General features: G+C 42.5%; 1 protein-coding gene across 2 annotated transcripts; it reads right to left on the bottom strand.

Moving 5' to 3' along the window:
* Nucleotides 1–11,500: 11,500 nt before the first annotated feature.
* Nucleotides 11,501–20,842, bottom strand: PSMD7 (proteasome 26S subunit, non-ATPase 7). 2 transcript variants are annotated; one of them, XM_059667611.1, is made up of 7 exons: nt 20,642–20,841; nt 18,190–18,281; nt 17,277–17,369; nt 16,478–16,575; nt 15,429–15,509; nt 13,214–13,305; nt 11,501–12,475 (listed from the first exon to the last, which is right to left on the bottom strand). In XM_059667611.1, the coding sequence occupies exons 1-7, from the start codon at nt 20,713–20,715 to the stop codon at nt 12,037–12,039; spliced, it is 969 nt and encodes a 322-aa protein (XP_059523594.1). In that variant the 5' UTR covers nt 20,716–20,841; the 3' UTR covers nt 11,501–12,036. The 2 variants fall into 2 exon arrangements, with proteins under 2 accessions (XP_059523594.1, XP_059523595.1); XM_059667612.1 differs by lacking the exon at nt 15,429–15,509 and having other exon boundaries at nt 20,642–20,842.
* Nucleotides 20,843–21,821: the final 979 nt, after the last annotated feature.

The following is a 21,821-nucleotide window of genomic DNA, read 5'->3' as shown; positions in this document are numbered from 1 at the left end:
TAAACACTGTCTACCCCAGAACTGATTAGTATCAAGTCGGACAACTATTTCTTTCTCATAAGCTTTCAACACAGAGGTTCGAATGACCTTTTGCTTTTATTACGTCCTCAATTTTTTTCTGACTCTGAAGTATTTCAAGTGAAACTAGTTGGCAGGGAGTTCCCCTACCCCTATACACTAGAGTAAGTTCCTGATATAATTAGCCAAAATGAAGAGCAGTTATGTCTCCCTTTGCCACCCAAGGTCCCTAATGGGTCTCCCAGGTGCCAGTGAAACTTTACATAAGGTGGGGTCTCCCTGGTTCTGGAAAGCTCAGTTCTAGCTTCCCCACTGCCCTTCAATATTAGGGCCCTTCACTCTTCTAGAAAAACTCACCCCATTGCTCCATGTGCTTCCATTTCGCAGTGGTTCTCAACCTTCTGGCCCTTTAAATACAGTTCCTCATGTTGTGACCCAACCATAAAATTATTTTCGTTGCTACTTCATAACTGTCATGTTGCTACTGTGATGAATCGTAATGTAAATATCTGATATGCAGGATGGTCTTAGGCGACCCCTGTGAAAGGGTCGTTTGACCGCCAAAGGGGTCGCGACCCACAGGTTGAGAACCGCTGATTTAGAGGCATGCTTACAAATAAGCTCTCCTGGTTCCTGAGCCAAAGCCAGCATCAAGGCCCCAACCTCATCTTGGGGAAGAAAATTGAGCCAGCGCCCAGTTATTTTCTTAGCTCATTTCCCCACGGTCTACCTCTTTTTATTTCAATTATTCTTTTCTCAGTCTGCCTCTTGAATCCCTTTCCCCCAGCCGAGCTCACTTTCCTGTAGTCCGTGCTGCACGAATCGGCACCACTCGCTGACTCAGGTCGGAGCGTGTGACTTTTCATTGGCCATTTCCTATTATTTGTAGCCTTTGAACAGCAACACGGACTTAGGGCCTAACTCCAAATCAGCTGGTCCCAGCGGCATTCATCTTCGTTTTCTTTGTGGTGCTTGTTACAATTTTGACCCCTTCCATTCGATTCTGTTTGTTACCCCCGGATATATTTGATGGTCTACAGGATATCCTAATCCCAACTGAAGTTCCAGTGCCCCCATCACAGCATCAACTCCTCCCCTAGGAGCCCTATCGCTTTTTGGGATAAAATAGTATTAGAAACCAAGATCGGTTCCATCAAGACGGCACCGTGACTTCATGATTCGATCAACCTCTCTGCTCCAAACACACAATAAAGACACAAAATATAAAAAGGAAAGCAAAAAGGCTGGTTTTAAATCAGGATAAATAATTCCATGGGTCAGAAACAGAACAAAATGCAAAACATTGAGCAAGACTGAAGCTGAGGCTGGGAGTTCAGCTGCTGTGGGGTCAGCCGTTCTACGTTCCGGCATAGACGGGCACGGGCACCAGCCCACGGCTCCCTCCCGTCTCCTGGAAGCAGGCCAACCGGCAAACAGAACCAAACGGTTGCTGCTGCGCACCTGGCTGTGGCTTTGAGAAGCATGGAGTCTTGAGGCAGAAACTCAAGCCAACCCGCCCCAGAGGTTCTGGCCTGGATCTGTGCTCGTCCTAGGTCACCCCAGGCCAGGCTCCCACTGCCACTCACCGGTCAGGCTCTAGCATGGATGCCCATCAGGACAGGAGGAGGCAGCTGCAAAACACTAGGCAGACGGAGAAGGAGAGAAAGAACAATGCCTCCCTCAAAATGTTTGTTTCTCCATATTTCAGAGAAAGATACCCACGGATCTCTTGCCTGCTGGTGTTTGCCGTAAAGGGGATTCCATGGCAAACGGCCTCTTCACCAGGGCTCTCAATGTCACTGTTCAGGGGTCTTTTCTCTGGAGTGACCAGTTTTTCCAGAGGTGGGTCCTCTGCTCCCGCCCGAGGGAGAGGTCCTACCTGAGACAGGTACACCTGCCTGTAGGCCTCCTGGGAATAAGCAGGATGGGGCCGAGGTGCTCGGATCCCCAGCCACTGACCTGGCCTTTTCTCTCTGCTTTCAGCCCTTCCCTTCTGCTCTGACTTGGGTCCCCGCGCCTACAGCTCCCTTGACCTCTGTGCCCCCAAGCTGGGAGAGGGGAGGTGGCTAGGCTATGAGGGGCTTGGGAGGGACCTGGGTGTCCAACCCTTCTGTATGGGCACTTCACGACCCCAGTTTTCAGGTCTGCTCCTGCCGGAGTCCCTCTGGGGACCTGCTCATTTCTGTTTGGTCAGTTACGCTCCTCCACCTGCTTCCCACCTTTGGGAACTTTGTTGTGTCCTGGTTGATCACCGAGTCCTGGAGATGGTTAATCTGCCATCTCAGTTAACTCCTTCTGCGTTGACAGGTCTGCATGGGGGCAGAGGAGGGGCAGCTTGTAGCGGGCAGTCTGCGCACAGAGGTCCCAAAGGGGGCTTGACTTCACTCCGTCACACTGATTTTCAGCTAGTCTGCTAGCTGTAAACCCCATGTGTTGACCCCATGACACTGACTCTGGCCTCTCGTAAGCCTGAGCTTGTCCCAGGTCCTGCAGGCCTCACCAGAACCCTCCTTGATGACGCTCCTTCCAGTGAATTCTTGGCCGTGGCTCCGGCTACTGGCCATTTCTCCCCAGCCTCCTCTTTCCAGAATGCGTTGAAGTCCCTCGTCCACCCCTCAGACACTACCTCTCAAATGAGCCAAATGGCCCGGGCAAACTGGGAATTTTTTTTACATTTAGGGACTATCATTTTAATGGGGTCTTGGGAGGGAGAAAAGATAAATTCTACATGTAAGAATTGAATTTCAGCCATTCTGCCATGATGAAGCCCCTTGCTCCTCACCCCTCTAAGACTGGGCTTCTCACTCAAGGTTTGCTTTGCTTTGTTTTGCTATCTCCAAAGCCAATGGTGCCAGTAGATAGTCCTGTTTCTAAGTAAGAGGGATGTTTTTCTTCTGCGTTTTCTACTAACATTGTTTTTATTCTAAGAAATTAATTAGGCACTGAGATTAAAAAAGAAAACACTGCAGCCTCTTATGGTGAGTTACCCCGGTGAATTCTTGTTCCTGTCTGTGAGAGGCAGACTTCTTGTGCCCCCCTCCCAGGACCCCCTCATGGTAGTCACACCCTCCCGGTGTAACCCCCTCCCCTTGCGTGGGGCTGGGCTAGCGATTTGCTTCCAACCATGGAATGTGGCAAAGGTGATGGGCTGTCACTTCTGTGATTAAATTACAAAGCCTTGTGATCTACTACTTGCTCGCTAACCACTGCCTTCTCACTTGTGCGTTTTGATGAAGCAAGCTGCCCTGTTAGAGGGGCCCATGTGGCAAGGGACTGAGGGCAGCATCCTGTCAACAGCCAGTGAGCAAGTGAGGCCCTCAGTCCAGCAGCCCCATGAGGAGTTGAGTCCTGCCAACCACCACCTGCGCTTGGAACAGCTGACACCTTGATTGCCACCTGTGGACATCCCTGAGGGGAGGAGGCAGCGAGGCGGTGCGGGGCTCCTGACCTACCCAAACTGTGAGGTAATACTGTGTGTTAAGCTGCCGAAGTTTATGGTGATTTGTTACGCAGCAACAGGTAGCTAATACACTATCCTAGATCAGATTAGATGTCCGTGGACTAGCATCTCTTCCACGCTCTGAGTTCTGAATGTGGTCATGATTTTTAACGAACGAAAGGGCCACAGCATGAAGATGATCTATAGATCAAAACATCATTCTAACCAGGAATATAGGCAGAAAAGTACTAGTATCACTCTTGTTTCTTTTCTTGGGGAGAGAAAATTTGGGAAGTGGGAGGAATTTCAGTCCTTGCCCCCCAGCCCACAGCCTGACATCATTTGCTTGGCTTCACTGATGGTCTCGGAGGCCTTGGGTCTGGCCCAGCCTGGGACTGGCACTCTGCCTTGAGATGTCATTAGTACTTAACTGGGCCTCCAGCCAAACCCAGTTGGCAAGAGTCCCGTCCAGTCTCTCAAGGACAATTTTGGGTCCGTTTCCTTAATTACAGGGTGAGCAGCAGAGTAGGTGGTGCCATTACAGCAGTAAATTAGCTCGAAGGACAGCCTTTGCAGCTTCCGGACTCTGGCTGAGGTTGGCTCAAGGGGCACAATTCCCGTCTCAATAGCAGCCTCCCTCAGGAGCATCTGGGCTCTGGTGGGCCCTGGGTTTGGAAGCATTATTTCTTCCATTTCATCCTTCGACTTTTGGATTTTATAGTCATGTTGTTTGGCAACTCCTTGTCATTGGTTCCCCTTGGTAAAAATAGGGGGCTTATGGGGTAGGGATAGCTTATGCTTCACACTTTGACTCATCCCGTCCCTGCTGTCCAACAGGGGTACCCACCCAAGGGGATCCGTTGTCTGCCACTGGGTAATAGAAGCCCCTGGATAATTATTTTTTCTAACTTTGTTGAGATATAATTGACATATATTGTTGTGTAAGTTTAAGGTGTACAGCACGACAATTTGATACATGTATAATATTGAGAAATGATTGCTACAATAGGATTAGTTAACACATCATCACCTCACAAAATTGTCATCTTATTGTTGCTGAGAACATTGAAGGCTGTGTTGTGGTGAGAACACGTACGATCTACTCCCTCAGCAACTTTCAGGTATATGATACAGCATTGTTAACTGTAGTCACCATGCTGTACCCTGGATAAATATGACAAGAAGACTGTGGGAAAGTAGAATAGGGTGAATGCATCTACTTTATTTTATTTTATTTTATTTTATTTTAGTTTAGTTTAGCTTAGTTTAGTTCAGAATGTGGTTAAATGAGTCAGGCCACAGTTCTATATTTTTGCTGTTAAATGAGAATGTAAATATTAATTCTTACATTTTTAGAACATCCTTTTTTTGTCTTTTCAATTTCACTTTTATTCATTTTTTTTTCCATTTAAGCATGCTTCAATGTATTTATAATGAACGAGAGTACAAATAAACCTTCCAGAACATTTCTGGGACTACAGAATTATATTAATAACACTCTTAATGTATTTGACATAGGGTCTGATAATGCCATTAAAGGCCTAGTTCCTCTGATACTCACACAGGGATTAGAAGTAAGTGAATTAGGGAAACATCCCTAAAACTAGGATTTTTTTAAAAATATATTTTTATTTATTCCAGAGAGGGAGGGAGGGAGGGAGAGAGAGAGAGAGAGAGAGAGAGAGAGAGAGAGATAGATACATCAATGACAAGAGAGAATCATTGATTGGCTGCCTCCTGCATGCCCCATACTGGGAACCGAGCCCACAACCCGGGCATGTGCCCTGACCAGAAATCGCACCATGACCTCCTGGGTTTATAGGTCAATGTTCAACCACTGAGCCATGCTAGCCAGGCTAGGATTAGTTATTTTTAAATTCAATGGTAGAATCATGGTACAATTCACAGTTCCTTTTCTTCAGGAATGTTCAATCTTTTTTGAGAAGAAATTTATGTATTCATGATAAATTAGAAAACAATTTGGAAGCAACCCATAAAATTTATAGAGAGCTTCAGCCGGTATGTATCATTCTTTTTTTGAAAATTTTAAATTAAATTTATTGTGGAAACATTGGTTAATAAGATTATTTAGGATTCAAGTGTACATTTATATGATACATGATCTGAATATTGCATTGTGTGCCCACCACTCAAAGTCATATCATCTTGTTACCATATAATTTCTTTTGCATGTGGCTTTCCAATTTTCCTAGCTCCATTTATTAAAAAGGCTTTCTTTTTTCTATTGTGTGTTTTTTACTTCTTTGTCAAAAACTATTTGCTCATATACATATGGTTTTATTTTTGGGCTCTCAATTCTGTTTCATTGTTCTCTGTGTCTGTTTTTCTGCCAATACCATGCCGTATTGACTATCATTGCTTTGTGGTATAATTTGAAGTCAGGTAGTGTGATACCTTCAGCTTGTTCTTTTTTCTCAGGATTGCTTTGGCTATTTGGGGTCTTTTGTGGTTCAATGCAAATCTGATGATTTTTTTGTTCCATTTCTTTAAAAAATGACATTGGAATTTTGATGGTGATTGCATTAGATCTGTGTATTATTTGAGTAATACAGAATTATAACTGTCAATTCTTCCAATCCATGAACACGGAATGTCTTTCTTTTTCATTGTGTCTTTTTCAGTCTCTTTTAATAATGCTTCACATCCTTTGTGAAGTTTATCCCTAGGTATTTTATTCTTTTTGTTGCAATTGCAAAAGGAATTTTTTTTCATTTTTCTCTCTCTGAAATTTCATTTAGTATATGGGAATGCAGTGGATTTTTTTACATTAATTTTTTTTTCTTTTAAAAAAATCTTTATTGTTGAAAGTATTACATAGGTACTCCTCCCCCCGGCCTCCCCATTAACCTCTCCAGCCCTCCCCCATGCTCTTTTCTAGCATGCAGTTTTCATGCATATGTGTCTATTACACTCCACAAAATGTCTTCCTTCTCTGCAGCTTAACACCCATGTGCAACCTCTGCTCCCCCCTGGCCCTCACCACCCCATTGTCTGTGTCCACAGGTTATGCATATATGCATACAAGCTCATTGGTTGCTCTCTTCCCATCCACCCTCCCTTGCCTTCCCTCTGAGGTTCAACAGTCTGTTCATGCTTCTATGACTCTGGGTCTATTTTTGATCATCAGTTTATTTTGTTCATTAGATTCCACATATGAGTGAGGTCATGTGATACTTGTCTTTCTCTGACTGGCTTATTTTGCTCAGCATAATACTCTCCAGGTCCTTCCATGCTGTGGCAAATGGTAAGAGTTCTTCCTTTCTTATTGCCATATAGTATCCATTGTTTAAATGTACCATAGTTTTTTTATCCACTCATCTGCTGATGGACACATGTAGATTGATTTTTATATCCTGAAACTTTTAGGAAAGGATGAGATCTAATGGAAAATATGTATGTAAATGAAAACACATGCACATACAAAATGCTGCTGCATATTCTGCCAGGATCAATCCATATCTAAGAACAATGATTAAACCCACGTAAGGGTCTACCAATTGTGTAAATATGTGTGTGAGGAGGTTACAATGGTAGTGGAAATCAGGATAAAGGTAAAAAAAATAACAAGAGAGGGGCTCTAAAAGTGATGCTGCTGCTGGTGAGTCATGAAATGAGGTTCAAGCAACTCTCTCCATCTGAGGTTCATCTTCCAACTTAGTGTCTCTGGTGTGAGAATAGAATATGAAGGAGAGGGCAGGTGAGAAGGTAAGCAAGAATTGCAGGTAGGAAATCCTTGCAACAGAATAGAAGAGATATATGGATGCTTGAACGTAGGTGGGGCAGTGGGAATGCAGAGATGGTCCACATGGTAGGACAAAGAGGTGGCTGAAGGCAGAGGCTGAAGGTGAGCCCGTGACCAGTATGACTCCTAAGGTGAGTGGGTAGGATATGGAATAAAGAGGAGGAACAGCTATTGGAATTAGAGTTATCAACTAGATTGTGGATTTTAAAAAATGTACGTGGATAGGTTGAGTAAGATGAAGGTTCAAAGGAAAATGTGAGGGGGGGGGGAGGGCAAGAGGATCCAAGAGAAGCAGGGATGAGTGCCAAGACAGAAGCCTTTCAGAGGTCAAGTCAGGCAAGGTTAGGGCTGAGAAGGATCAACTGGATTAGCAACGTGGAAGCCACTGGTGACTTTGATGAGCGCTGTTAGTGGAGTGATGGGGGGTGGGGGTGGGGAGCCAGAATGCATAAGATTAAAGAAATGTCTGAAAGATAAAGAAGAGAAGGCAGCAAACATGGGTGGCTATTTGATGAAGTTAACGGGGGAAAGGGCAGAAAAAGAGCTACAGTGGAGGATGGAGAATGCGGGGCTGTGAGATGGGAGAGAACCGAGTCTTCATATGCTGAGAGGTCAGAGATGGGGATGAAGCCAGGCTGAAAATGAGGAAAGAAATACTACGTAGATGAACTATAGCTCTTAGTTGGTTATTTTGGTTAAAAGATGAACTAAATCATGTTATTATTGCTCAGACTTTAGCTGTAGCATAGAGCTAGCGGTCACACGTGGGTGTTAAGCTGCAGAGAAGGAAGACATTTTGTGGAGTGTAATAGACATGTATGCATGGAAAGAGATCTTGAGCTGGGAAGGACTTCTTAAATATGATCTACAAAGTGGTAACCGTAAGGCAAAGGATTGATAGATTTGTCTGCGTCAAAATAAAGATTCTCTAACTTTCATGTGTGCAGGAGGGCATCTTAAAAACACAGATTCCCAGAGATTGTAATGCAGTAATTTACACGGACATAAATTAAATCTAAGAAGGTAACACTAAACATGCGTCATGTCCTAATTATTTTACCACATTTTACTATTATGTGTGTTCTTGAGGTCTTTTTATCTATTGTATCCATATTTAGGTAATACTGTGCAGTGCTGTGCATCTTCCCAACTCACGTTGGTGTATTGAAATCAGCCCTGGTGATTTACACCAGGGAAATTGGCAAAGGCTACAAACTAACCCTTTCCCCTCTTTTTTTTTTGAGAAGTGTTACTAGCACACCACTGAAAACTGTCTTTAAAGAAATCAGTAGTGGTATCAGCAGTGAGGAAAATTAAAGCATGAGTTATTGAGAGGCAGAGAAAACCTTGTATATAATTGTCCAAAAGTAGGGTGGGGTGTGGCAACTTCACCCAATCTTTTTGCACCCATGCAACGCTCCAGCTTCCTTTAAAATCTTGCCTGGATGACTGCAGCCAAAAGCGGAAGTGACAGGAAAGCAACTTTAGGGGAAGAATTCCCAATTCTTTGTTGAACTGGCAATCAAATGTTTCTCTTGCCAAGAGATGAGATTATGGTGCCATCTAGTGTTGAAGAACAGATTGGCTCGAGAGAGGAATGCTTACAGATTTCTCTTGATTTAGGCCCTGGAAACATTGTAACTGCCATCTTTTTTCTCCCTTTCTTTTCTTCTATTTTCTTTCTTCACGTCTATTTCCCTTTCTGAGTGCCTTTCTCTTTCCACCTACTCCCCAACAAGAGTAGCCATTGATTTTTTTGAAAGATCTCAAGTCTGTTTAGCTTTTAGGCAAATATAGATAATACTATTGGCATAGCAATATGCAAATCAGTGCTTGCCTGTATTATGTATTATTTGGAGTGTATTTGTTTAGGGAAATTGTAGAAATCGTCTCTTATGGGTCACATAAATCAAATGCTCTCTGCTTTCCCAACACGACCCATCTCCTTCCCATTTCCTGGGACAGGGGCAGAGGAAGTAGTGGTGTGAGTGTGTTATAGTGTCACAAACAACCCTAATTCATTTGCAAGTCTTATTTCTCATTTTCTTAGGAAAATGGTAGACTACAAGGCTTGTTCATAACTTCCCAGTGAATAGGATATTTCATTATTTTATGAGGACCTATGTTGTCATTTATTTAAAGTAATTGTATATGGTTGAGTTCTCACAGCTGGAGGGTCCTCTAGAATTGGAGTGAGATCCTGGGGTTGCTAATTCCTGCTGGGAAGGTTTACTTTGCCGCTGGCACACTGGAGAAGTAATATGGTAGCCTCTGAGTAAGATTACTTCCCTTTGTCCCTTTAGTGATTAATGGTCCGAACAAAATTAAATAACATTTAACAATAATTAGTTGGCCTAAAGCTGTTGTTTCATTATGATAGTTTCTATTTTTACATTAAGAACTAACCTGTAAGTTCAGGGAGATTTTGGATGTTAGTTATCAAACAAAACCACTAAGGAATAAATATCATTCTCCCTGTAACGTGTGTAGCAGGAGTAACAAGTCATTCTGAAGTCTTTGGCAGTGGAAGTGAACATAAAATATGAGGTCCAGACACACGATCAGTCTTCTTCCAGGATTGTTTCCAAAACAGAAGTAGTGGAGAAATCTCATCTTGAGTTGGCCAGACTATACAAATGCAAAGTTTCATTTTAAGTCAGGGCCATGGGTTTTACAGTCAAGTCAGCTATTTGTCTATGCAAGATTTCCACCAATAGCCTTACGATGCTAACCCTCATAGAGGATGGCAGTTTTGCCTTAGAAAGTGAGTCTAAATACTCCAGAGGCTATAAACTGTTTTCATTAGAAGCAGGAACTGAGGATCCTGTTAGGAAGGTAAAGTCAGTTTTATCCATATGTGGGTCAAACTATTCGATATAACAAAGCCTGAGTACAGTATTCCCATGTTCTTAGATGCTCAATAAACATTCCAATTTATCAAATGGTGGCAAACTTAAAATGCCTGTGGCATTAGACCCAGAAAGCTTTTCAAGTCCAAATTGTACTACCAAAGGCAGACCTGACTCCTGTGTGGTCTGATTGCCACCTGACCCTTACACAAAGGACCCGCCTGCCTAAAGCCTCAGAACCATTGCATCCTGGCTCTTCCCTCTCCATTCCCTGGAGAGTTAGTGTTCCATGTTTCCTTTCTCACATCAGTCTGTTGGAAACATGGAAACTAAATCACAAAAGCTTCAATACTCCTATTACTTTAAATATATCTGAAGCTTTGAACTTTGTATTTAAAATTTGTTACATGCAAAACCATCTGATCTTTGCTGTAATAGGAAGACTTGGTTGCCGGTAGTCCTTCCTTTACCACCCCTTTTTATCCCAGAATCTTAAAATGAACTTTGAAGTGAACCCTCATGTGGGCATGCTTCTATTTATGTAAAATAAAAGCTCAGTCAGTCATACATCATATTATTGACCCTCAAGTTTCCACTAATTAGTTCATTGGCAGATCTGTGTAATAAAGATTGATACTTTTGGTAACTTTGAAGCATAACGCTGTGGTTTCTGAGATTGACTTGACTCAGTTGTAGTGCTAATTTGTTGTGTTCTTAAATCTTTGGATTGGTACATGAGAGAACTTCAAGGAGGTCCTAACTGCTCAAGAAAGAAAATTAGCCGAAACCGGTTTGGCTCAGTGGATAGAGCGTCGGCCTGCGGACTGAAAGGTCCCAGGTTCGATTCCGGTCAAGGGCATGTACCTGGGTTGCGGGCACATCCCCAGGAGGAGATGTGCAGGAGGCAGCTGATCGATGTTTCTCTCTCATCGATGTTTCTAACTCTCTATCTCTCTCCCTTCCTCTCTGTAAAAAATCAATAAAATATATTTTTAAAAAAAAAAAAAAAGAAAGAAAATTAATATCCAAGCGACTACTGTATGTCAAATGACCAAGAACCTTATTTAATCTGTTCCTAGAGCCCTGAGCACTTATTTTGGGGGAACTTCATTCCATCCTCAGTAACATCCCCATTAACCTGTGGCCTGATGTACTTCGACCCACTGCAGAAGTAACCGAGTGTCCCTTAGGAAAAACTGCTCTAGGGACTTCACAGAGGTGAGGCACAAACGGGGACCTAGGTCCTCTAGGCAGAGTTAAGAACTCACCTAGCTATAGCAGACTGTTTTTGAAAGGAATGAGATTCTTTTTCATAAAAGATTCCAAGTCTAAAATACTTCTTTAAGGCAGTTTCAATTAAAGATTGTTTTGGCTGCTTCTGAATATAATAGATTGCCACTCCCAGAGTCAAAAACGACTAGAACACAAGACTTAAAAACCAAGCCATTTAATTGTCTTTAAGGTAAACAATACATGGAGCTGGATCCCAAGCCCCGAGAATGCCAGAGCTCAAGGTCCCTGTGTCCCGTGGTGTGATATTCTCAACGGAGCTCAGAAGGGTCAGAACTCAGAGGTGTTGGAGGCAGAGCACTTCTGGAATTCACGCATTCCACTTAGCAATTTTGCAAACTGCCAGAAACAGAGCCCAAGAGTCTTTTGAGATGGGGAAAATTCAACTCCTGGTTTTATAGATAAAAGAATGAAGAGTACCAAAAATGTTGTGTACTTTTGTCAGTCTGAATCCTGAGCTGTCGTAATCCCAATTCATAGCATCCTATGCTGTAGTTTAGGTACGAGATCAGTCCCTCTATCCATTCACTTCCATGTAATGCCACAGCAAGAGTGACCTGGGGCAGAGAGCTCTTGTCAATACAGCTTTTTAACAAGCACTTAAATGAAAAGAACCCTCTGGCGGCACACAAGTTAGTTTATAAGATTTTAATTTACAAATTAAAAAGCTACATGTTTTATTTTTTCTCCTTTTTCTCTTCTTTCTTTATATCACTCTTTTCCTTATCTTTCTCTTTGTCATCTTTTCTATCCTTTTTGCTCTCTTCTTTTTCCTGCCCTTCTTTTTTCTCTGCATCCCGGTTGGCAATCTTGTTGTTGATGAGGTTGTGCAGGGCAACCACTGAACGGATCAGGGAGGCCAAATACACCACGACCATCTGGTCGTTGGTCTTTAGGTAAAAGGCCTTGACAAACTCCTGCAGGCTAACGTCTGGCAGCAGGTTGAAGACATCCTGCAGCTGGTAGATGATCTGGTGGTTGATGGGAAGCTTGCCTGTAGCCACTTTCTCCAGGTAGCCTTTGATATCCAGAAGTTTGGAGTTCAGTCCCTTCAAACCATGCACCTGGTTTGTGATCCGCTGGGAAAGAGTGCCCACAGTAGTGTCTTTGATGTCTCTGTAATAACCCACAAGAAGGGCAAGAAAAAGCATCAGTGTACTTACTGTATAACCTCCCAGGTTCTTACATTCTAAGGAAACACCTAGCTTTGTGGGAAGGGGCAAGTTTAAAAAATAAAAAAGTTATTCCTCCATTTTACAGAGATCTGAGTATAAATTGGCTTAACTTTGTTTTCATTGGGAGGCATATATTTTGTTTTTCTTATCACAGGTCATTTTTCAAAAGAAAAGAGAGAGCCAAAATGAAATTTGTTTCAAAAAAAACACAAAAAACCTCTCACCTCCAACTTTCCTAACAAAGGTAGCATTTTCCCCACCTGCATCTATACAATGTTGCGAGAAGTTTAAATTAGCAGTAACATTTTGAATTGAAAGAAATCTTACTGAAAAAAATGATGACATTTTTTAATAAATCAGGGTTATAGAAGTAGAGTACTTTAAAATAAAGCCCATCCCAAGTAGATTCTCTGCAGAAAACTGGCTAGCTACATTCACTGAAAAGGTCACCTTAGAAGAAAACATGCCTATACTTTCTTCACACATCTGTTCCTTTCCCAGTCAGCGTTATAGTTTCCACACAAGGTGTACATCCACAAAGTCATAAATCGTAACTCAGGACACTTTAGAGATGACACAGGTCTAGAGCCCATGTCCCTGCACTCCTGATACAGCTCTCTCCCTTACACTGAGCAGCCTCTTGGGCTGCTTATGAGTCTGACGCCATCCCAAGTCTCACCGTAACAAGTGTTCGACCCCAACTTCTTCAGCTTCCTCTGCTCCAATTTCACTGGTCACGTGCTCAAATGTTTTTGAGGTTGGAGTTCCATCCTGGGAGAGAAGGCTTTACTGTAGTTATTTGCTTACAAATTGACACAAGTTCCTTTCCACACCTTGATTCCTGTTTTAAATCAAATTACTTCATGGGTTCATTACTGGGTTTTCCATGGCAAGAGTGGATAAGATTTGCTTTGAAAGCTTAGTCTTCTAAACTAACGTGACAGAGTCTGCTGGAGCATCACGAGCTCGTTTCTGAGGAAATTCTTGATAATCCTCTCAACCCCACAAGTGGGGATGGACACTCAGGCAAGTCTGGATTAGGCTGATTTTTAAAGTATATAGTTCTTGCCCTAGCTGCTCTGGTTCAGTGGATAGAGTGCTGGCCTGCGGACTGAAGGGTCCAGGGTTTGATTCTGGTCAAAAGCACATGCCCAGATTGCGGGCTCAATCCCCAGTAGGGGGAGTGCAGGAGGCAGCTGAACAATGATTCTCTCTCATCATTGATGTATGTTTCTCTCTCTCTCTCTCTCTCTCTCTTTCTCTCTCTTTCTCTCTCTCTCTCTTCCTCCCTGAAGTCAATGAAAATAAAAGAAGTATACAGTTCTTTCTAGCAAAGGCAATACGAGCTCAGGTCAGAAACATAACATTTAACCACTTATTGTCCCTTGGATCAAACAAAGCAGAGCCCCAAAATGATGCAGTCAGAACAACTTTCTGGTGGCCTGAATTTATCACAGGATCTGCTTGGGGATGTGGTCGACTGCATCACCTAGGGATTTCCCGACGAGACTCGGAGATAATTTCCTCAGGTCTAGTGTCAGAAGAGGCTGTACATCTCTTGAAAAGGCTATAACCAGACTGCCTGGGTTCACAGTCCGGCTTTGCCATGCATGTGATCAGGGAGCTGCAGGACCTTGGGTAAGTCACTTAACTTCTACCAAGCGGCATAAGCCTTAGCTGTTATTTTATCCATGACAGTGTAAATCCTGCCAATGCAATTTTCCTCTTGCCTTTGACGGCCAGGATGATCAGAGACTTTAATGATCTTGAGGATGTCATGGCATGCCTTTTTAGGTACTAATTTTCTCCAAGTTTCATCTTATAAATGACCCTTATGTCCTGTCCATCCACTATTTAAAATTCCTGCTTCATTGGTGTGTGTACATGCATGCATGCATGAGTGTAAGCCACCTCAGATTCCTTTTTGAAAGGGGCAGGGTAAAGATTAACTTAAAAACAGCTGTATCAAGACAGGAATGAAAGCCTTATGGCAACTAGACAATAAATTGAGATCTAAGCTCCCTGTAGCAAGGCAAAAAGAGTAATAGGAAGATAGAGCTCAGGGCAAGGAGCATTTGCAGAAAGCTAACCTAAAATGTCTTTCTCCAGATTTAAAAACTGAATATAAGGACATATATTATTTATTTATTTATTTATTTATTTATACTACATATTTAAAGCTAAAGACAGACTTTAATTATTCCTCAGGCTTTTGACTTTGGACATTCAAGATTAAATTACTTGCACATCCTCAGTGCAAATATTTTATGCTTCAAACATGTTTTCACTACAAATCCTATCTTAGAGTTAGAATTCAATTTTCCTGGAAATAGAGAAAAGATATATTCTGGCAGCTCTTTCTAGCTATACTTAAAGCACAAGCTAATGAACCTGAGAGCAAGTACTGGCTGAGTATCCAGGTGTCAAATCACACAGATGGGTCTTGCCATCTAGCCCCAGCCAGCTCTGACCTACTCTATTTGAAAACCTATGCTACCCATTAGGGATTGAAAATCTCCAAGGGGAAAGGAATAGTGGCCCAGGGAGGCCCAACAGTGGAAAGTGCATTAGATTAAGGCTAAGCTCACCAGGTTCTGCATTTACTTTGCTGTGAACATCTCTGGGCAATCACTTAACTACTTTGGGCCTAAATTTCATTTGTAAAAGGGGACTTTAGGTCTCTATGGTCCTCTCGTTTCTAAAACGTGGCTATTCAAACACTCAAAGGGAAAAACCATAATATCAAACTGTTAACAGACATCAACAACCTTCTCTTTCTTATAAAGAGATAAAGGATTTGTTGACTTGAAAATGGAAAAACAAAACAAAACCCCGAACAACTGCCTATTAAGTATCAAATCTATTTATTCTAGACTCATAGCAAGATGACTTACATCATGAACTTCTTCCACTGAAATATATGCTTCTGTGGGCAGTCCCAGGTCCTTTGGTTTCACATCAATGATGACTAATACCTTGCAGAAAAACACATCTTAGCAAACCGCCTCACACTGAGTATATAGGAATGACAGCAGTCATTCTTCTGATCATGAGTACTGAAGGATTTCATTCAACCAGACAAAAGCCAGAATTTACATGCAAATTATCTCATCATTTGCTTTGTTCTCCACTCCCATCTCTCTCTATATAAAAGTCTAAGTGATGGTCTGAGCATCCGACCCATAGCTATGATGAGCACTGACCACCAGGGGGCAGATGCTCAACGCAGGAGCTGCCTAGCTGTGGTGACTTGGCAGCTGCGGTTCTCGGGTGACGCACCCGGAACCAGAGAGGAGGGAACCCAATTCCAGGGTACGACACCTGAGAACCGCCCTCTCGCAATCTGGGACCCCTCGGGGGATGTTGGAGAGCTGGTTTTGGCCCTATCCCCACAGGCCAGGCCAAGGGACCCCACCTGCCGGGGAGGGACCACAGGAGGTTGGCTCTAGGGTGTGTCCGGCCCATCTGGCCCAGTCACGTCCTGCCAGCCGCCTTCTAATTAATTTCCTTTCAATGTGCACGAATCCATGCACTGGGGCACTAGTTAATTAATAAGCTGAGAGGTAGTCTATAATATGGTGATCAAACTCAAGGAAATCAGAGTTAAAACAGCCAACATTTTAATCCCAGTCACACCACCTATGAGACCTTACTAACCATTTTAAACCTCAGTTTCCTCATTGTAAAGAGGATAACAGCCCCACAGAGTTACAGAGAGGATTAAGGGAGATAACTTATATACCTGGCACTTAGCAGGTGTCTACTGTTACTTATTAAACATATTGGGTTATTGCATATTACACAAAACACTAAAAATTAACACAGGCTTACACAGAAACAGTAACAAAATGATTTTGCTGTTCAAATCCTTCTTAAGATGCTCTTACTTAAGTAAACTGGCAAAGACTATCATTCAAGAGTTTCAAGGATAGAGTGCACTCACTGAGTTAGGGCAGTATCTTTTCATGAGTTCATTGATGGCGATGTCATTCTTATGTAGTTTAGGGCCTGTGTGGTACCATCCAACTATTCTTTCTCTGGCTGGAAAGGAAACAAAATTAAGTGGGTTTGAATTGTTAAAGATCTATGTAATTCCCTCAGAAAGGGTAAGAACTCCAGTTATTATGCTCACTAGCCTTTTCAGAATTTAAGACATCTATTTTAAATGTTGACTTATAAAATGTAAAACTCAAAAGAATTTTCAGAAAATAAGCAGCAAGGGAAATCCAGACATCCACATCTCAGACTAGTTTAGGAGACCAGTCAACAATGAAAGCAATCAGAAAATAATTCTAAGGCAACATATAAATATGGGTTCATGTCACATAGACTGCAATTGTAAGTGTTACAGGAATAAACATTTTCAAAGCAACATGGTTGCTGTAATGAAATAAAATGAAAATAATACACATGAAGAAATATACTTATCCTGGCGGCACTAAAGCTCTAGGGGCAGGTGGATTTTATTTGGTAGTTCTTTGGATTTCTGCTGCAGAGGGCTACCTCTCTCCCCTAAAACTTAGGTGGTCTTAACTTGCTTTTCTAGTTTCTTATTTATTCTTCCTCATTCTTCTACAAACACTAGTCTTACTAAAGTCTAGCTAAGGAAAAGGCCCTTGACATTAACCAAAGAAAAGGGAATACTTAAAAAAGAAAAAATGTTGTACACACACTTAAAGATAATGTAAATCAATGCCACAAGATCTTACACACACACACACACACACACACACACGACATACCATTGACCTTCTTAAACATTCCATACATGTTTTCCAAATAATCATGGTCTAAAAACCAGACGGAATCATCTTTGTCATCTTCATCAAAAGGGACTAAACAGGAAAAAAAAAAAAAAGCAATATTTATTTTAGGTAGAATTCTAGAGCACAGGTCATAATCAGAGACCCCTAGGCCAGATATGATCCACGTAGGTGGGTTTGTCCAACACAGTATTGAAATTATTTTTGAATTGCTCTCATTAACAACTAGGAAATTTCACATAAAAATCCAGACTTCTGGCTTCTCTTGAAAAATCAGACCTGCTGACAACTGGCCAGGGAGAGGCTGAACCCTTTAAAACGGACATGTTAAAAGCCCCATCACTTCCTAATATTTTCCATTTGGCAACTAACACTATCTGGTCCTTTTAGACACTGGAGTTAGTTACCCTTAGTCCAGGGGTCATGCCAACAATTATTTTGTTCTTTTTGCTTTAATCATGACATACATTAAAATGTTCTTATAAAGATTCATGAAACAGAATAAAAGGGTAATGGCCTCTATCTCTTCTTTGCTAACCCATAACCGCGGTTAATAGTAGTGCATAGGTTTACAAACGACAACAATTACCTATTTTTACACATAAAGTTTTACTAGACCACAGCTGCCATTTGTCTACATACTGTCTATAGTTGCTTTCCTGCTACAATAGCAGAGCTGGGCAGTTGCAATGGAGACTGTATGGCCTGCAAGTTTAAAATATTTACTACCCACTTTAGTGTGTAGCCTTTAGCCTCTCTTTTCATACCACAGCAATTCTTAAATTAGAATTCTGGTTTGCAGTAAAAAATGGAAAACACAAAATGTCGCTTTTAATTTCAAAGTTAATTGACATTTTAACCATGCTCAGAAAATGTAAAATTTGTCTTTTACCTGCAAAACTATTAGATACATCCAGTACTTTCTTTTGCCATGACCCCAAAAGCACACCAACAACACGCTTCTGGTTTCCAACCTTGCCTATTCTGAATGAGAAAGGAGAAGGTCAGTCTAATAGATACACAGAGGATGTGCCAACAAGTAGATACTCAACAGGAAATATTCACGTACAGGTACAACTGAGTGAGTTTACTTGGAAACTAATCCCACTAAACAAATGTAATAGAGTCAGGTTACTCCTTAACATTAATTTCTAATAAATATAATGAGTAATTCATGAACTTTTTACACTGGCAGTTTTTACTCACTGTTAAATGGAAAGTAATATAAGCTTGGAAAAAATCTCAAACTTTATACAAATTTTAAATGGAGAAAATGAAAACTCTCCCTATCTTTAGAGTTTTAAAATGTTATTTGGTTGATGTTTGTAAAACATATTGAAGTTATGTCACCACATTTAATTTTATCTTTTTCTTTGCAGTTTACCTTTGTCTTTTATTTATTTGTTTTCTGTTTTATTCTTTTTTTAAGTTCTTTATTGTTTAATGTATTACATAAGTCTCCTTTCTCCCCCATTGACCTCTCGCCAGCCGCTCCCACCCCCCTTCCCTTTCTCTTTTAAACTTTTCCCATCTTCTCTCTCCTTGAATCTTTTCAGGGATAAAGATGTTGAAGTAAAACCAGTTTTATTGTCCAACTTGATGCTAACTGCTCTCTGGTACACCTACACCATGTCGGCAGGCCCCACTAGATGTTATAAATCTTTGAACCAGCTAGGCAGTGGTTCTCAACCTTCCTAATGCCGCGACCCTTTAATACAGTTCCTCATGTTGTGGTGATCCCCAATTTCATTGTTACAAATTGAACATAATTAAAGCATAGTGATTAATCACAAAAACAATATGTAATTATATATGTGTTTTCCGATGGTCTTAGGCGACCCCTGTGAAAGGATCGTTCGACCCCCCAAAGAGGTCACGACCCACAGGTTGAGAACCGCTGAGCTAGGGGCTCAGAAAGTGATTCTGACCCAGAGGCTTGTGCATGTCATCTGTGGGCGTTCTGAATGGCTTAATTAGAAAGAAGTCAACAGTGAGCTGGTGACTAATCACACACTGAATGAGAAACATTTTACTTCAGGATTTTTATCTCTGTATCAAACCTCAGTGATTTTGTCCTAAGGAGCTACAAGTGTAGCAAGTGAGACACAGACACAATACAACTCTATATTCAGAGGAAAGACAAAACCCACTGTGAAATGAACTATGATTTCTCAACAGTTGCTGGTTTCACATTGGTTTAATTGAATCACATGGTTTGGCAAATTTATAAATGCTTACTAAGGGGTTTGTATTAAACAAAGTTAAGGATTCTGTATTCCTGGTGCTTCTGATTTTTTTGGGAAAACTTAGGCACTGGGTTTGCACACTTCAAAGTTAACGCCCACACTTCCTGGCTTTTCTTTTGGCTTACAAAAATCGATTTGTCTTTTACAAAACCCTACATTCGTTATCTGACACAGCAGCTAGCAGTGTCCGTTTGTACCCTTAACAAGTGTTTGAACTGACATGGTGACTGCCCCATCAGCACCCCTAGTATCCTATGGAAGAAAAATAGCAATTACTGTACAGTGGGAAAGCAAGCATATCCTGTTAGGCTGAGCGCCCTACAAGGCAAAGGAACTGAACTGGGGACTTAGGAGTTATACAAAGCAAAACGCTGGAGAATGAATGGGCACTTAAAAATCTGACACAACAGCAGTTGCTCCCCCACTGAGTCCCTCTTTACATTTGCTAATTCAAGTAATTATTTTGTAAAACGTACGAACACGTGTAACAGGTCCGGCGGGATGAACAGCCTGAAAACAAGCAAGGGAAGGCGGGAGAAACATCTGGGGATGTTTTCTTATCTAATTCATTAATGCCACAGTCTCCAACTGATCTCATTTTTAAAAGAAAACCTGGATACCTCATCTACGTTTTAGGATATTGTTGAACCAGATTCCAGCTCAGAAACTTTCACAAGTGAAAAACCATAGCTCTTCCAGGGCGCCGAGACCAGAATTTCGGTGACAGCCTTCAAAGGCACAGAAGCTAGAATCAGAAGGGCTTTCCTACGAGACGGGGCAGGGAGATAGGGTGACAGATGGGCACGAGGCTTTGGGGGACCAGGGCCAATTGAAGGTTGTTGCTCCCATAGTCTAGCAGCCTACGGACCAGGATAGAGGAAATGGGCAGCCCAATCCCCGGAGTGCCGGCCGGCGCAGGGGGACAATGCTGGGTGACGTGGGCTTCCTGAACCGCGGTTAGCCTGGGTCCCTCGGCGAGACAGGGCCGCCCTCCGCTCATCAGCGCTCCTGCGGCCGCTTCGCCTTTCCCAGAGCGTCCGTGACTCAGCAGTGGAGGAGCCGCCGGCCCCGCGCAGCCGCCCCGCGCCGCCCGCTCACCGGTTAAAATGATCCACCACACTGAGCAGCACCAGGGGATGGACCACCACCTTCTGCACCGCCAGCTCCGGCATCGCGACACACCCCGCCCGCCAGGTTCCGCTCTCCGCGACCCGCAAACACAGGCAGCCACAGCGGCGGGCACACTCGCGGATCCTCCAGGCCCAGCTCCTCCTCTTCCGGCCCGGCAGGCGCCGCGCGGCCGCCGACTTCCGCTCCCAGAGTGCCCCGCGCGCGTCGCTCCCGGGATGACGCTCCCGCCGCCACCCGGCGGAGGGGTCGTGACGGAGAAAGGCGGGACCTGGCCTGGGTGAACAGCTACGAGTTTCCCTTGAAAATTAAAAGGACAAGGAAGACTGATAAAGGTTGACTCCCCGGTATTTGTCCTGCACCGTTCCCTGCAGTGGTTTTCCGCCTCAGTTCCCCCTCAGCCCCTTCCCACTCCCCCACCCCCCCCGTCTGAATACTAGAAAAAAGTACTAAGAAAAAATATAAATAGTAATAACTGATATTTCCACCATCCAGAAAATGTTCACTTTTGCTTCAAGTCACAACCCTCCAGAATTTCTTAGAAGAACTAACTTCAGATTTCTAGCATTAAGGCGCGCCCTTAATGGTAAATTTGGTAATTTATTTCATCCTCATTTTATTGTCGGGGAATAATTCCCTTACTCCCTACTAGGGACACTTTGCAGATAATATGTGTTTATATTTCCCACTTGTCCTTATATTACCATTTAACTAGGGCTAACGAACGCAATTGGTGCCTACAGCGACAGCATTCACGCTCGTTTTCAAGCAAAAACTTAGAAAAGTGCTGAAGAAAAGATGAAAGGAAATAAGGAAGTAATGTTTTGGTATTTAGCTAGGAAAGAGAAAAAAGAAGACTAAATGGGGCCATGGAGGAGACAAGGACTTAGGCTTATTTGCAGAAAGAGCCAAATTACTTAAAATCCATGCAAGTTTATATTTCCGTCTAATTTTGTTTTATTATTATTTTTTAAAAAAAATATTGTTGAAAGTATTATATATGTGCCCCCCCCCCCAATTACTCCTTCTTGGCCCCCTCCGCCCCCCAGGCCTTCACCACCCTATGACGGTGTCCATGGGTTATGCATATACGCATGCAAGTTCTTGGGTTGATCTCTTTTAAGTTGCTGTTTCTCTAAACAAAAACAAT

Source organism: Myotis daubentonii, chromosome 15 (assembly GCF_963259705.1).
Source record: "Myotis daubentonii chromosome 15, mMyoDau2.1, whole genome shotgun sequence".
Classification (NCBI taxonomy): domain Eukaryota; kingdom Metazoa; phylum Chordata; class Mammalia; order Chiroptera; family Vespertilionidae; genus Myotis; species Myotis daubentonii.
Note: the sequence above shows the minus strand (reverse complement) of the source record. Positions and strands in the feature narration are given on the sequence as shown.

Bases quoted from the DNA above. Each gene is read 5' to 3' on its own strand.
- PSMD7 (XM_059667611.1), bottom strand. From the start codon at position 20,715: ATGCCGGAGCTGGCGGTGCAGAAGGTGGTGGTCCATCCCCTGGTGCTG. The intron at 17,370-18,189 runs GTAAAAGACAAA...TTTCCTGTTTAG, and splicing joins TGTATCTAATAGTTTTGCAG to TCCCTTTTGATGAAGATGAC. The intron at 13,306-15,428 runs GTAAGTCATCTT...CTTCTCTCCCAG, and splicing joins CAGTGGAAGAAGTTCATGAT to GATGGAACTCCAACCTCAAA.